The sequence below is a fragment of the Vigna radiata genome, chromosome 8 (assembly GCF_000741045.1).
Source record: "Vigna radiata var. radiata cultivar VC1973A chromosome 8, Vradiata_ver6, whole genome shotgun sequence".
Classification (NCBI taxonomy): Eukaryota; Viridiplantae; Streptophyta; class Magnoliopsida; order Fabales; family Fabaceae; genus Vigna; species Vigna radiata.
Window position 1 is genome coordinate 37,975,795 of NC_028358.1, and position 16,178 is coordinate 37,991,972.

General features: G+C 28.9%; 1 protein-coding gene across 1 annotated transcript; it reads right to left on the reverse strand.

Annotated features, from left to right (window-relative positions):
- Positions 1–644: 644 nt before the first annotated feature.
- On the reverse strand, positions 645–4,410 carry LOC106772664 (serine carboxypeptidase-like 27). The gene is made up of 9 exons (XM_014659203.2): positions 3,661–4,410; positions 3,473–3,568; positions 3,229–3,321; positions 3,056–3,141; positions 2,687–2,947; positions 2,054–2,181; positions 1,862–1,957; positions 1,247–1,352; positions 645–1,134 (listed from the first exon to the last, which is right to left on the reverse strand). Exons 1-9 carry the CDS (start codon positions 4,028–4,030, stop codon positions 988–990), a joined length of 1,383 nt encoding a protein of 460 aa, XP_014514689.1. The 5' UTR covers positions 4,031–4,410; the 3' UTR covers positions 645–987.
- Between the last annotated feature and the right edge of the window lie 11,768 nt (positions 4,411–16,178).

Here is a 16,178-nt window from a genome sequence, read left to right on the forward strand (position 1 = left end):
ATTTTAGAACTGTGATTTTCTAGTTCCTTAATTAAATGAATGCTGATGCCTTTTTTTATCAGTGACTTGATTGTAGCATCAATGTTCAGACGCTCAAACCACACTCATTTTTTCTTCTCCTTCTGAATCACCTTTTGAAAATGAACTTTTCTGATAAATGGTCTGAATACAAAATTAAACACAGTGGACAGAAACAGATCTATTATTATATATTGTGATACTGATTTACGAGCCATACAATCATTGGTACAGCTTATAAGGGGATTGGGTACCCTCAGTCCACCATTTCTCAATACCCCAAAATCCGCAATATTCGTCAAAAGAGTGGAATTGGAAGTACATGCTAAGTCACTGACTGTAACATCATAAAAACAAAGCATTGGTATATATGTAATTAAATTTAATTATTAATTTCTCTCTACATACATCAACGTCACAGAAGCCAGTGCCCCTATATCTGTTCAACTACAGCAAAGCGATGTATGACAGAACCAAGGAGCATTCGAGCAGGCTTTATAGCATTGAATGCTTTGTCACAATATGTCACTTTCAATCTCTCTTCTTCAGTTCAGAATGCAACAACCCATTTGTTTTCAAGTACATTTGATTAATGTTAAAGTTTATCCGCAGTAATTAAATACTAGTATAAGAAATTTTTATTACTAGTAGAACAACATCCTTTGAATATACAAGATATGGAATTGGTCTTTGAATTACGAAAACAGTATAAAGAATAGCATTTCGTACAAATAATCACATTTTCACAAAGAAATACAAGTAGAAGAACTACTGTTGGTAAATTTATCAGTTTTCTAGGCAGAGAAACCAAGTGTGAACTCATGAGGAGTGAATTCCTTATTCTGTCTCGAACTGTTCCAGTATATATAGATATATGAATGGCAATTATTCTTGGCCTAAGTGCAAGAATGGTGGTACTAATGTTCCTATACTTGTGTGAATATTCATTAAGTGGTAATGAACAAATGTCTAACTTGTAGTTGGCATCGACTTGTTCTGCAAGAATGAACTAAAAAGAATGAATGCTTGTCGGGGCCTATGAAGAGGAACCTCGTGTCCAGCACCTCTTACTGTAACCATTGTCAACCCTTTATAAACTTGACTCCAACCACCAACCTTTACAACATAACAGAAAATAATATTAGGTACAGCAAAAAATAAAAATAAAAAATATCACATGTGTGTCTGTCTCATGAGACAGTTTGTTAATGATAGAAGTTGCACCAACCTTGCCACTGTCATACCAAGGGTACCAATTGATGATGGTAGGTAGCTTCAAGGCATCAATTGAATATCGAGTAGCAGTCACTGGAACCACGGCATCAGTGTCTCCACTGCAGCCAAAGATACAAAGATTAAGATTTTCAATCACAAACACAAAAGAACAAGGGATGATTAAAAAACAGTTAAACAAAAAACTAAGCATTGAAGATCAAATGGTAAAAACATTTTCACTTTTTATTGGACAATGATTAATATAAAGATGTGTCGTGTCAATAGATACTGCAAATGATTGTATAACATATGGTGCGTCACTCACAATGATTTTTGTTTAACACATTAGCATTTAATTAGTATCATATAATATTAAGGATAAAAGAATAGTACAAGTTTTCAATAATGAGACCAAAAAAAAATTACTCAAAATCAAAATGCACTAATTTTATAAGTAAAAAAAAAAAAAAAAGTGTGGGTGTCAAATAACAAGCGTGTGTGTGTGTGTAAGCTATTGAAGAGACACGTGGCAAATTTTTCTAGAACAGTGCACCTATACTATCTCTTTGTAAGTAAATTCTTCTCTAAAAGCTATAATTAAGAGAAGATAAAAAGAAAATGCAGGTACCTGTAAACCCATATTCGGACACCAGCAGGGATAAGTTCTTGATATATAGGAAGCATAGATAATGGAGAATCAGTCCAATAGTTCCCAACAATATCACTGTTAAGAAACACATTTTAGCTCTAACTTATAGTAAAAAAAAATAGAATAGGCCTCAAGAAAACAGTTCAAGAATTGCACATAAATGATGCATACCCGCATGCTTTCCATGCATAAGGAATCCCAGTTACATTGGCATGAAATGCCTTCTGAACTTCTGGACGGTTGAAATACAAATCAGAATACCTTTCAGTACAGGGATCATATGCTCGAGACATCCATGGCTGAGTTTGGAAGCCAAACATAAGAGAAAAAGAAAACAAGAAACAAAAAATATCAATGTAACAGTTCGTGACCCAAATATTAACTACTATAGGTGCTATACATCTGAAGACTGAAACTTGCGATGAAAAGTTCAAACATCTATTTTTCTTCAGCTAGTTTAGCAATTGCAAAATGCCAATGTTAAATACCAACCAACCTATGTTAAATTCCTAGAGATTTTAATCAAACTGCTCAATAATATTCTCCCATTCATTGCTTCATAGCTTTTACCACATGTTGATTTCAGAAGCTTATTAACCACTTCAAAAACAATATAGGGCTAGAGGAGATAATACTGATGGAAACTATTCAATAAGCAATATAAAAAATCAATGCTAATAGCATAGTTGCAGCAGTTTCCCTTGAATGTACACTATTCTGGTTTGACAACTATAATTCAGTGAAAGGACTTCAAATTTGAAATGATGTTTATAGGTAAATGGAATAAGTGAAAAAATAGCTTACATAGCGACCCTTCAAGCCGCGTCTGAGTGATGCTGTGTTGTTACAAGGCTGAGTATAAACGCTGTATGGATCAATGTTTCCCTGCTCCATATTTGCAACTCTCAGAGCCTGCATGCATTGCACTGATGGATGCTGAGAGGACCCAAAATTGCAGGCAACTTTTAGCATCCTATACGTGGAATCCGAAACCAAACCATGGGTCCACCAATATTCAAATGTGCCAATATAATCATGATAATCATCAGTAACGGCATTACCAACCTGATAAACAGAGAAAAACAAAATCATTAGTGATTGTAACAAGGTAGTGGCAATTCTACGTTAATATTACAAAAATGCACAACTATTTCAAGTTTCTTACAGTCTCACCATAAATCCCTTAAAATTTATGACTGGATTCTGGATTCCCTTATTTTTCTGGTAAACAATTTGACCCAACTGAGGAACGTAGTGACCTGAAAGATTATGTTCAAGAAATTTGATCGATAACTGCGGGACAAAATTTCGAGGTAAGAAAACCGACATATAAAAAATAAAATCACCTGCATAACTCTCTCCAGCAATGTAGAATTCTCTGTGCTTATACTGAGGAAATCTTTCAAACCAATTAACAAGAAAAGTATATGCATCTTCAGCTGGAAAGTCAGATCCCAGATGCACATTAGCTTGTCAAAATCACAATTCATAAACCAGATCATTGTTGCTAAAACAAACAGAATTGGTATGAAGAGTGAATCCTGCATCTACAAATGCATTTCCCTTCACAACAACTAGATAATACATTACCTGTTTTCTGGTCACCAAATGTATACAGATCTGTTGTTTTATTCGAATATGAAAAACCAACACCAGCAGGGGAATCGAGAAACAGTATATTTGCCACTGCAGTACCCCAAATGAAAAAAGGCATAAAGATATGATATAAGTTGTGAAAAACTAAAAACAGAACCAATGGGAATGTGAATTTCACTTACACTTGTTCCAAGCATAAGGGTTAGAGTAAAGCGACCTTCCATCAGGCCTAATGTGAAAAGGACCAATTTCTTCAGATGCACCATAAGCAATAGAGGAACAACCGGGGCCACCATTGAGCCACAAAACTAGTGGCCTTGACTTTGGCCCACGACTCACTGGTGCCTCCACCAACCAGTAAAACAGTGCTCTCCCGCTTTGCTCATTCACAGTCACATAGCCAGAATACTGAGCAAACCCCACATTCTTTGGCTGTCCTGGCAGCTGGGTAATTCTATCTCTCTTCTGATCTTCAATGGGGGAAGCCAAAGAAACCACTCCACAAATTGACCAAAGCAAAACAAGATAGAATCTTGAAGAATAACCCGTCATGATTCTGCCAAACTCAACGAATACCCAGAAAAAAAAAAAGTACAACAATATTTCTGGGTTGGAATTCCTTTTCAGATGATTCCTTCTAAACCATGGAAAATAAAACGTAAGAACCAATATGAAAGTGAGTTGTAGTACTACACAGGGTCAAAGTCCAAGCACACACAAATCCCAACACAGTGATAGATAAGATCTACACTCCAATGCCAGAGATTTGTAGCAGTTCTACTGGTCCAACATCAGATTTAGACGGAGACATAGAGAGAGAGAGAGAGAAAGAGGAGAAAAGAGAGTTCTTGGAGGATAGAAAACAACAAAGCAAAGAGAGAGAGAGAGAGAGAGAGAGAGAAAGAAAGTGTGAGGAAGTGAGAAACACATTGCATAAAGCTGACAACATATTTATAAGGAAGTGCCAATGATTGTTATGATGAGTTGTTGCAATTGATTAAGCACCATGCATTCGGTCGTCAACTAAATCATCAATGCTTTGAATTTTTCTTTTGCTCTTTCTGTTTACTGCTGCTTTGTGTATCAGAACTTCACTGAAGTAGTTGAATGCGCACATGGGAGCACCAAGAATTTTTTTCTTCAGTTGGTTCTGTAATTCTCTTTGCTAAATATATTTTGTCTTGGTCAACATATATATCAACCAAATTCACCTATCAACACTTTCATTATGGGAAGCAGTTGAGTAAAGTATTTCCTAAAATGAACTTAGTAGATTGTGAATCACCATTAAGTGTTGAGTAGATTTTCCAAAAGTAATTGTGACATGTAAGAAATGTTGATCACAGAAGATTCTCAAACGTGTGATGTATATTAATGTGTTGTATGATGCTATGATTATGAACTAGTGATGCATTTGTGACAGTATCAAGATTGAAAATAACCATATCTGCAAAATGTTGGTTCGACAAGGGTGAACCTGTGAAGAATAAAAACTAAGTGTGGTTTTTGTGGACCTCACTTAATTTTTCCCGCTGTTCCTTTGACTGACCTAGATCCACCAAGCATGCAAATTTGAACCTGATGATCAGATCTAAAATAATTTAATAATTAATTTTCGTTGAATTTTGAAAAAGAAAGAACATTGTCGAGAGATAATGAGTAAAAGAAACCAATGAATCTTTTTTTTTTTTTAGTCTTTAGTCAACATACATATAAACATTAAACCTAACCTTCGAAAATTTTGCCTAATTTGACAAGGATTGTGCTTAATTTAATATATACATAATTAGACACAACACACGAACAGAGTCTTGTATGTTACCAACCATCAGCCGTTAAATAGTTGTTCACTGTGTTTTTTTTGTAAATAATGATATCAAATCATACTTTTACATTCATTTAACACATAGTATAATATAAAGATAAAAGAATTAATTTTTTATAATTTAAAAAAAAGAAATATTAAATAAATGTAAAAATTTTAAATATATCAAATAATATATTTTTTTAAATATACAAGTATCTGAAATTATGCTGAAATGTATTGATGATATTAATAAAATTTAGTTGTAATGAAAATATTTTACTTTGTGTAATATTCTTAAGACACTAAATAATGTGTGATGGAAAAAACTGTTAAAACAGTTGATATTTGAATGAATCATGGATTGTGTTTTTTTGGCCCTAGTTAAGCAATTCATTATATAATACTATAAGGTGCCACGTGGAGAGTGTCGGTGAGCTTAATCCTAGAACATAAAGATGTATTGAACCTTGTCCTCGGGTAAAAAAAATGAGATTATTTATTATTGATAAAAGTCTCATTTTCTAAATATGTAACACATGATATGTTGTTTTTTAAGACTGAAACCCGAAATCGTTAATTAACCTAAAACAGTTTTAGTTAAATGTTCAACTCGTATAAAGTTTTGTTTACAACAGTTTAAAAAAATAAAAATAAAAAAGGTTTAATTACTTATTTAATTTTTGTTTTCGTTTAAAAATATTAAATGGTTATCTAGTTATTTTTAGTCTTAATTTTGTCTCGATTAATTGATGCAATTTTGTTTTGATATATAAAAAATTGATACAAATTGTTCCTTTCAATTAATTTTTTTAAAATAGATTAATAATTTTTCATCAATATTGACATTAGGATTATGTTAATCACACTTACAAAACAAATCATTTTTATTAAAAGTTTCAATTTCAATGAAAAATCTTTGATTCATTTTAAGAAGTTTAATAGAAATAACCAAATTGCATTAAATTTTCACATATTAGAATTAAATACCATTTATTTTTTACAAATCAGAATTAGATTGAGACTAAAGAAATTGATTGAACAACTCGACATTAGATAAAAATAAGGACAAAACGAGTAATTAAACCAATTAAAAGTTTAAATACTCAGAACTTTAAGTGATAAAAAAAATTATTGAAGTTTTATTTCATTTTTTTTTCTTTAAGTAAGTTTAAGTTCAAGTTGAGTCGAATCTATATTAAGTTAAACTAGATTAGATTCAAGTTAGACCAATATAGTATATAGGTCAAGTTAAGACAATCATACCCAAGTTTTCATAAATCCGATCAAGCTAAGTCTAGCTCATACCAAGTCAAGTTGTGCTTAGACGGGTCCAACTAAAGTCACGTTAGACCCGCATTGGACCTAGTCAAATAAGGTCAAAGTTAAGTTGAATCAAGTTGTGCCCTCGTTAGTTCAATTCAGCCCAAGGTTAACCTAAGTTTAGGTTAAACCGAGTTGAATCAAGTCCAAATCAAACAAAGTTAGGTTAAGCATACGTCATGTTGAGTCAAGTTAGACTCAACATAGGTTGGATCCATATTTGATAATGTTTAGTTGGGCTCGAGTTAAGTTGAGTCAAGTCAAGTTAAGTCGAACTTAGATCAAGCCAAAGTTATGTTAAGTCAAGCTAACCAAGGTCAAGCCAAGTAGGATTGAATTCAAGAAAAATTATGTTTTATTGAGAAAGGTCAAGCCAGGTCCAACATAAGTCATGTAAGGTTCAGTCAAGTTGAACCCAAGGCAGGTTGAATTAAATTAGGTTTAAGTAGGTTGGTTTGAGTCTAGCCAAATCAAAATATAGGTTGGGTTAAACACATGTTAGTTTGAATTAGGTTCGGTCTAACCCAAATCAAGATGAGACTGAGTTGAATCAAGCTCAACTCAATTTAGGTCTGACCATGATGATTGTTATAAGTGACATCTCGTGACAAAGGTTAAGTGGGCCAAATTAATTTATCAATTTTCTTTCTTGGAATTTACCATGTGCATTAGAACATGATTTATCTTTATTGTTCTGGTAGACAATCTTATTCATAGTAAGATGTGCATAAGTCGGTTTTAAAGTCATGACAACAAAATACGATATGGAGAAGTTCAACGGGAATAATTTTTCATCGTGAAAACTATTGAAGAAGGTAATTTTGATAAAGGACAGTTATGCAAAAGCAATTGAAGAAAGACATGTCAACATCATTGATAAAATGTGAAAAAGATATTAATGATAATGTTATCGCAAATTTGCACTTAGCAATGGTTGATGAAATTTCATCCAACATTGTAAAGAAGACTGCGATGAAGAATATTTGTGATACTATCGTTATACTTAAAAGTTTACTTGATTTGTATCATCAATTCATCGTGAATATAACCAATAACAATATATATGGTCTCCTACATTGATTCTATCAATGATAATTTAAGAGAAAAATCCAATTTGAAAAGTAAAGTGAAAAGGATGGAAATTCAAAGTAAGTAAAGGCTTTGGTCATGATGAAAGGTATATCAACAAAATGTAAATCTAGTGAGAGTCAAACTCATGAAAGATCAAAGTCTGGAAGTAAGAAGCATATCAAACATAAATTAAGTTTGTTATAGTAACTACTATAAACAAAAACATATTAGACCTGTTTCATTCTAATGTGTGGGAATCACCAATATTCTGGGAGATAAATATTTTGTATCATTCATTGGTGATCATGTCAAGAGATTGTGGATGGACCCTGTGAAGACAGAGTCACGTGTATCTATGATTCTTTTATTTTTTTAAGTTTAACAAAAGTGTCCAAGGAAATAGTGTTTATAAAAATGACCATCTAGGATAACAAGCTAAACACTATATATGATTAAACAATATCCTGAACGCAATATTTATCCCAAACGCTAAAGAGAATAGTCCAACAAAAACACGATAGATTACTTTAAACGCAACAATTTGATAAATAGATTAGCATAAACACTATAGTACATGGATCATACTAAACACTATAATGAACGTATAATGTTTTAAATCCAAATGTACAAATAATATTTTTTTGTCTATTGTGTTATTTCTCTTTGTTTGGACAGATACACAAAGGACAAATGCTTTATTCAAATATTCTAAGTTGATTCAGAAAAAACATTAAAAGATATGAAGACATTATGAGAATGTTTCTTTAATGCCTTTTGTCTAATTCGTACAAGCAACACATTTTTTTTCTGCAAAAGCAAAGTAGCATTTGACGTAGTACAAAAGGACACAACACCTATGTTAAATGCTTATGAGTAACAGATATTTCTTCACATGAAAAGAAAATAAAACAATTTTTTCATATACTCTTACGTTGTCATTCTTTTACGTCATCCTTTGAAAAAGAAAACTCTTTATAACAAGTTTTCCAGATAAACTTCTTATTGACAAATATCCTCTTTGAGAGAGTGTTTCTATTTATACTTGTTTTAAAAATATTTTGTTGTTCTTGGGTAATCACAAGTGATTTAAAACACTTTGTTGTTTAATTCAGAAGGAGTTAAACGTTATAGTTAGTTAAAGTATTTTATACCAAAAGTGGTATACTCGTTGTAAATTATGAATTGTGAAAATCGTTATATCTTTTCAAAAATAATGAAGTCCTTTAATATTAAAGGAGTATATGTTGTGACTTAGTTAGAATAAACCAGTATAAAAATAAGTCTTATTTTTATTATCTTTTTAATGATTTTACGGAAGTTTTCTAAAAAGTTTTAAATATTCAATCTTATTTAGAGACCATTCAACTCTTATAAACAGTCTATAATACTAAATTACAAAAATAAAAATTAATTTTATTCAAAACCACCATTCTCCTTCATAGCTTTCACACATTATTTTAGTCATGAGACATATATATTACATTTCCTTATATCACATCTAATACTATCTAACAAACTTAAATGAGATAACATTAATGTCAAAAATGTCTTTTATAAATCTAGCAATTGAAAAAATTGGGTACAAGCTATCTTTATATTTCAAATGGGACACGGGAAGAAAACATAGCATTAGATGTAGCCTAATTAATCTTGCTAAAAAATATTAAAATAAAATGGTACTTGGAATTTGATTTATTTAGCGACACATCATCCAAAAATAATAAATAGTAAATGAAATATACCAAGACCATATTTGGAAACTGTGATAAGAATAAAGTATTTTTCTACCAAAACATTAATGGCAGAATAAAGTTTTTCCTTGAAAATAAGAAAAAGATGGAGAGAGAAGGTTTCTTGTCCAATACTCTCCATAGGGTTAGAATCATGTAATTTGGATTCCAACTAATAAATGAACAATAAGAGTCTGCACAGTAAAATACTACTTATTTAAAGTAATCAGACTTAGTTTAAATATTTCTGAATTCAAATGAAAGTATGAACACAAATTAAGATGTTAATTGATGTTGTAAAATAACAAAATTTAAGTCTTGTCAAGGAACTAAAAATATGGAAATTGAAATATATAGTTCTATCTTTCTAATATTTTATAATCTTGTTATAAAAGTAATATTAATTTAAATGTATAGGTGTGTACGTAAAAGATAAAAAAAAAATGAAAAAAATAACTCAAGAAAGGAATGAATCCAAAGACCTTGAAGAATATGCCTACCAAGATTTAACACGTCAGCCCTAATATGCATAGTCACGCGCTTTGACACGAGTTGCATATACAGCTCTAGCAGTTCATCGTCCCATACGCAGAGTCACGCGCTATGACAAGAAGGTGCATACACAGTTCAAGCAGTTTTTCGTCCCAAAAGGCCCTCCCCTTTTTCCTTATTTGCAAATATGTTAAGATAATGTTTACAGGTTGTACTGTAAAAAAGTGATAAAATAAAAAGAAACAAATTGGAATTATTCTTTGTCGTTGGTGAATAGGTTTTGAAACGAATAAGATTATGATTCTTTAAAAATTCATAAAATACAAAAAAATGTAATCAATATGATAAAATGTAACTTTCTTTTTATTATATTCATCAAATATAATAAAATAAAAAAATAATATAATATTATTTTATTTTATTTTTCTCTCTTATCTTCTTCTTCTTTAACAACTACACTAAATAAATATGAAAAATATTTAAAAATTTTACATTTTATAAATATTTTTATGTAAACTGTAACAAATATCATGCAAATAATTAAAAAATTCTTCTAAATAAATTGTAACTGAGAAAAGTAATAACAAGAAACTGTGCAAAACTTAGAGTAAAAATAAAATATATAGATATCATCAAAAGAAGTCAATGGAGTTATTTGAAGTTTACCTGCCTAATGAGTTCAGAACTTGTAATGTTATTAATTTATTTTTAAAATACACTAATTTTACCATACCAATATATTAAACTTAATATATTTTAAAAATATAACAGGAAAACAGTTAAATAAAATAAAATCCAAATTTTACTTTCAACTTAATTTTTTCAATAATAAGTTTGTGATGTATCGGTATATTCTTAAGACACTAAAATAGTAAGAGAATATAAAAAATATCTTTTAAGCACATTAATTGAACAGTGACGAGTGATTGTGAGGATATGTAAAAAAAAGTGTTACTAAATTTCAAATCATTGTTAATGAGAATTATTTTCTTAATAAAAAGTATTAGTTAATATATATAAGTAATTTTGTAATTTTAAAAAATGCATATTAAAAAAATATATTTTATTGTTGTAAAACAGGGAAGAACATGTATCTAAATTTGGTGAATGAAAATTCAATGTAGAGTACGGAGTTAACTAGAGTGCATTCCTCAACTGTAGTTGATATTTATGTAAGAATGACATGATCCATATTTTGGCATGTTTAGTATGACATAAAGAGGATTCTAGGGTTTATAGTGAATCCATTAATAATTTCAGACACTGTGTTCTTTTTATTTATTGTTATGTTGTGAAAGAGAACTCAAAATTTGACAAACAGGTCGTGTTATAAATGATAGAAAAGAAAATAGACATAAAAGTTCATAAAATTTTAATTTTATTTGAAAAACAATGTTGTCGTATTGATATTTCTTTCAACTAACTTTTTTTGTAAGACTTCAGTGTAATATGAGAGAATGTTTTCATATTTAATTAACTGTTTGTTAATTTTATATATATATATATATATATATATATATATATATATATATATATATATATATATTCAGCAAATATTTGTCAATGTCCAAATGTCTATATCACTTCAATTAATCCAAAATTTATTGGTGTAAACTAGAAGAATTAATTGGAATATAAAAAATTAATTAACTATTTTAGAACTGAGCACACTTTTTCTTAAAACACCAAAATATATTTAGCATCTTAAAACTTGAGTTTAGATTTGATTGAACAAGTAATTTTAAATTATTAAAATATAATTTGTTTAATAATTTTGGAAATTCTTTATGATTTCCAAATTTTGATTTCTCCAAAGTATAAAATATTATATTTTTAATATACAGAATATGAACATAACACCATAATAGTTATATATATTAAATAATGTTAAATATAATATCAATAATGTTTAAATGATAATATGTTACTAGAATTATATGTAATTTTAAAAATAATGTATTTTTTTATAAATTTTAAAATCCAATAAAAAAAATTAAAATTACAAATTTATATTTTATTTATATAATTAGTTTATTGAAACTATACATATACTATATAAATTTTGTAAAATTAACAATATGATGTAAGTAATTTTCTTTAAAAATATATTTAAATAATAAGAAATTACTTTTATATTTTAACTTTATATGTCAATATCGTATAAAAAAGACAAAAAAAAAAGTTATTTTATCTTGATTTCTATTCAAAATAAGAAGTTATACTTAATAAATAACATTTGGAAATAACAAATATCATATTATAATCAAGTAAAATAATTAATTGTATTTTGTTATATTTGTAACATACAAAAGAAAAAATCTTATCCTTAACAAAAAAAACATAATAATGTCTTTAAAAAACAAAAGATTATTGAAATCAAATTTTCTATTATACGTCTTAACTCATATCATTAAAATGATTATTCCAACATCTCCTAAAATCACATCATTAAAATAATTATTGTAAAAGAAAAAACAAATATACGGACAAACAAAAACAGTAAAGGTAAGTTAATGCTAAAAGAAGCAAACATATAATATATATATTCATCATACATTACATTTCATACAATAGTTAAACAAATATCATAAACATACCATAAACCCAGACTCATCCAGATATATGTATTAATGTCACAAGTTTTTGTACTTATAGTGGTGGAAGAGTTGGGTCACCCCAAGCTACCACACAAGGTTATAATTTGTCTATCACCTATGGACAAAAAACACCAGACCATAATAAACTAAAACCACCTCATACTCTTCACAACATAATCCCCTTATGTGAAGTGATAATTGAAGCGTCATGATAACTTTCAAGATTGAGTCCCTACATCAATACATCACTCTACTTGAAATTACCATTAAGAATTTTAGCCTAAAAACTCTATTCAAACCATACTTGAAAACATACATAACTTCATGCATAGAACCTCATAAAATTCCATTAATATTACTAAACAAGCCTTACATTATAACTACATTTCCATTCATAGGAAACAAGAAATAAATAAATAAAAAAAGAAACCAAACTTACATACAGGACGCCTATCAAAGGTTTAAATTTTAAGTTTTTTTTTTTAAGAATCGATTATCACACCTAATAATAGATTATTCCAGAGAAAAATCATGCAAAGACGACATTCTCACTAAAATAATCGATTATCATGTGTGATAATCGATTATTTCATAGAGTTTTGAATAAAAGATAATACTTTGGCTGAAATAATCAATGGTCAAGTAAAATAATCATTATCCATATTGGTTTTGACATTTAACGTGATTTTTCTGGTTTGGTTGCACCCATAACTTGTCAATAGATCAAGTAAGTTCCTTAAACATTAGAATTGATGCTAAAACATATTTATGGTTAAAATGAAATATCACTTCGCTCATTAGACAAAAAAACTAGGTACATTATGCCAATTCAACCACTCAAAAGTGTCTAAATTCAATTCTACACTTTTTAGCACAAAACTTGGCAAACCCTCTACTTTAACCTAAACTATCTAGTTTAGAATTTCACTAGTAAAAAGCTTAAAAATAATAAAAAACCATACAAACTCAATCTATAAACTACCAATGAGTTCTACATAAGATTTCAATTAACTAAAAACTTAAACAAGTTTTTAATGACTATAAAACAAAATAAAAAACAATTTTTTTTTTCATTTGACCATTACCTAAACTTCTCACCTATCACCACAAAAACAGCTTAAAGATTAAAAGAAACTAAATAAATAATAAAAAAAAATAAAATAAACTATAAAAAAGAAAAAATGTCATTAAATTAATACATATTTTTGCATAATATTAATTATTTAATTTTTAAGCATAACACGTATTTATCGTGTATATAACTTTTTATACAATTATTCGTGCCAAAATTATCTTTTTCTACATTAAAAAAATACATTATTTTTAAATAAATCAATCAAAGCACAAACTTTATATTATATGTGTTATTTTTATAATAATTTTTTTTATTAATTTTATTGTTATTGATATAATTATGAAATCAAATATAATAATTTGTATAGTTTTATTACAAATAAAGTATTTTATTTCATGAGTAATTTTATAATTAAAAAACGTTTAAATTTAGAAAAATAGATTAAATTAAGAAAAAACAGTTAAATTTAAAAAACAGTAAAATTTTATTTCAAAGATAAATTTAAAAAACAAATATGAACAAAATATACGCTTCATATATACAGGTATAAGCATTTAAATAAATTATCCTATAAAGTATATTTTAAAATAAAAATTGAAATATACATTATTATAACAAACGTCTCTTAATCTAGTACCGTATCAAAAAGGAAATATTCTATTTGAATTAAAATACACATTAATTTCTGCCTATAAATGTTTAAAGTAACCAGTTATAAACATATTTTAAAATAGAAATTAGGAATTAATTAATGTAATATTATCTTGTTCCACATTTGTTAAAAACAACTGTTTGGAAAACATTATTTAAAAAACAACTTTAAATATATCATTATATGACATGTCTCTAATTTCCATGTCTCTTTTTAAAAGCGTTTTAAGGTATCCGATTTTGATTAAAGATAAATATAATTCTATTTATTTTTACACGTTAAAACTTAAATTTTATAAATGATACATAATATGATTTGACACGTTATTTGTTTAAGTAATGATATATTTTTTTGAATCAAAATTTTATAATATTTAATGTTAGAGTCAATATATTTTGATCTTAAATTGTGTTGTTTTAAAAAAAAAATATCAAATTATAACATACAAAATAATATTATAAAATTAATAAAACGAAATAAATTATATATATATATATATATATATATATTATAAAACAATCAAGGATGATCGTATTAACTGAAAGCAAAAAAAAAAGCTTAATATTCTTGATGGTCCTTATTTTTGTCAAGTGCGTTCATTTTGGTCCCACGTTTTCCTTTCTCTTCAGTGTTGTCTTAAAGAGTGTAAATTTTGTTCAATTTGGTCCTTTTTCTAACGCCGTTTGTTAACGACGGACAATTCAGGTATGCACAACAGTGTTGAGATGACATTTAACTACTGCCACGTCACCGTCTTCTTCAACCTTCAGCCCACCGAACCCTAACGCCACCGCCGCCACAGAGATCGTCCAAAGTCATTATGTCGTCGTGAAGTCGCACCTGCGGAGAACCATGGCAGCCATCATGCCCAACCTCCATGACCACCACCATCAAAGTCCCAATCTCCCCCAAATTACGAAACCCTAATCTCAAACTCCATTTGAATCTTCATTCTCGTGCATCAGCCATGAATCATCCAAATCGAGAGATTCATCGTCAGTGTGACAATCCTTGCCACCATTGTGCAAAGCTCCAAGGCCATCATCTTCTCCAACCTATAGAGTACCACAACGAAATCCAGAAAAATTCCAAATAAAAGAAACCTAGAATCGCGCCGTTGCTTGCCTCCACCGGCTACCATGAGTGCTTTCTTACACAACTAGGTTCGTCTTCTTCATGCTACCATGAACTGCATAATTCGCGAAATCATCCTCCATTGAAGCAAAACGAGCAACATTTTCCTTCTTCTCGTGGTACGGATGCAAGAAGGTTTCCCCCAAATGCAGAACCCTAATTTTGAGGTGGGGCTGCCACAAAACTTTACTTTTGGTGGCAGTAGTTATCTTAACACTATTGTGCGCACCTGGACTGTCTGTCATTAACTGTTTAAACGGTGTTAGCAAAAAGGATTAAATTGAACAAAATTTATACTCTTTAGGATAACATTGAACAAAAAAAATAAACATGGGGATAAAAGTGAATGCACTTGACGAAAATAGGGACCATCGGAGGTATTAAGCCAAAAAAATATTACTCAACGTTATTGTTGTCTTTCACCTGTAGCATATTATTACCTAACTTTTTTCTCTCTATTTAGACTCATCTACAAAACACAATAAATACAAAAGAATATAATGTATAAAAAAAATATCTTAAAATAATTAAATCATATGAAATGTAAACTAAGCTGATTAAATATAGTAAATTATATAGATTTACACAAATAGTTTATATAAGACTTAATTATCTGAATACATGTCCTTGACATAGTAATTCAGTGGAGTTGTATACTAGTGGTAGTTTCTAAGCTCTATAGTCATAACCTCAAAGGGTTATCACTCGACCTCAAGCAAGGTTAATCTCATTCATGTTCAAGATAAGATAAAATCAATAAATTAGGATATTCTGCTACTTTTCACCACATAACACATTATACTTTATTTGAGTGTGAATGGT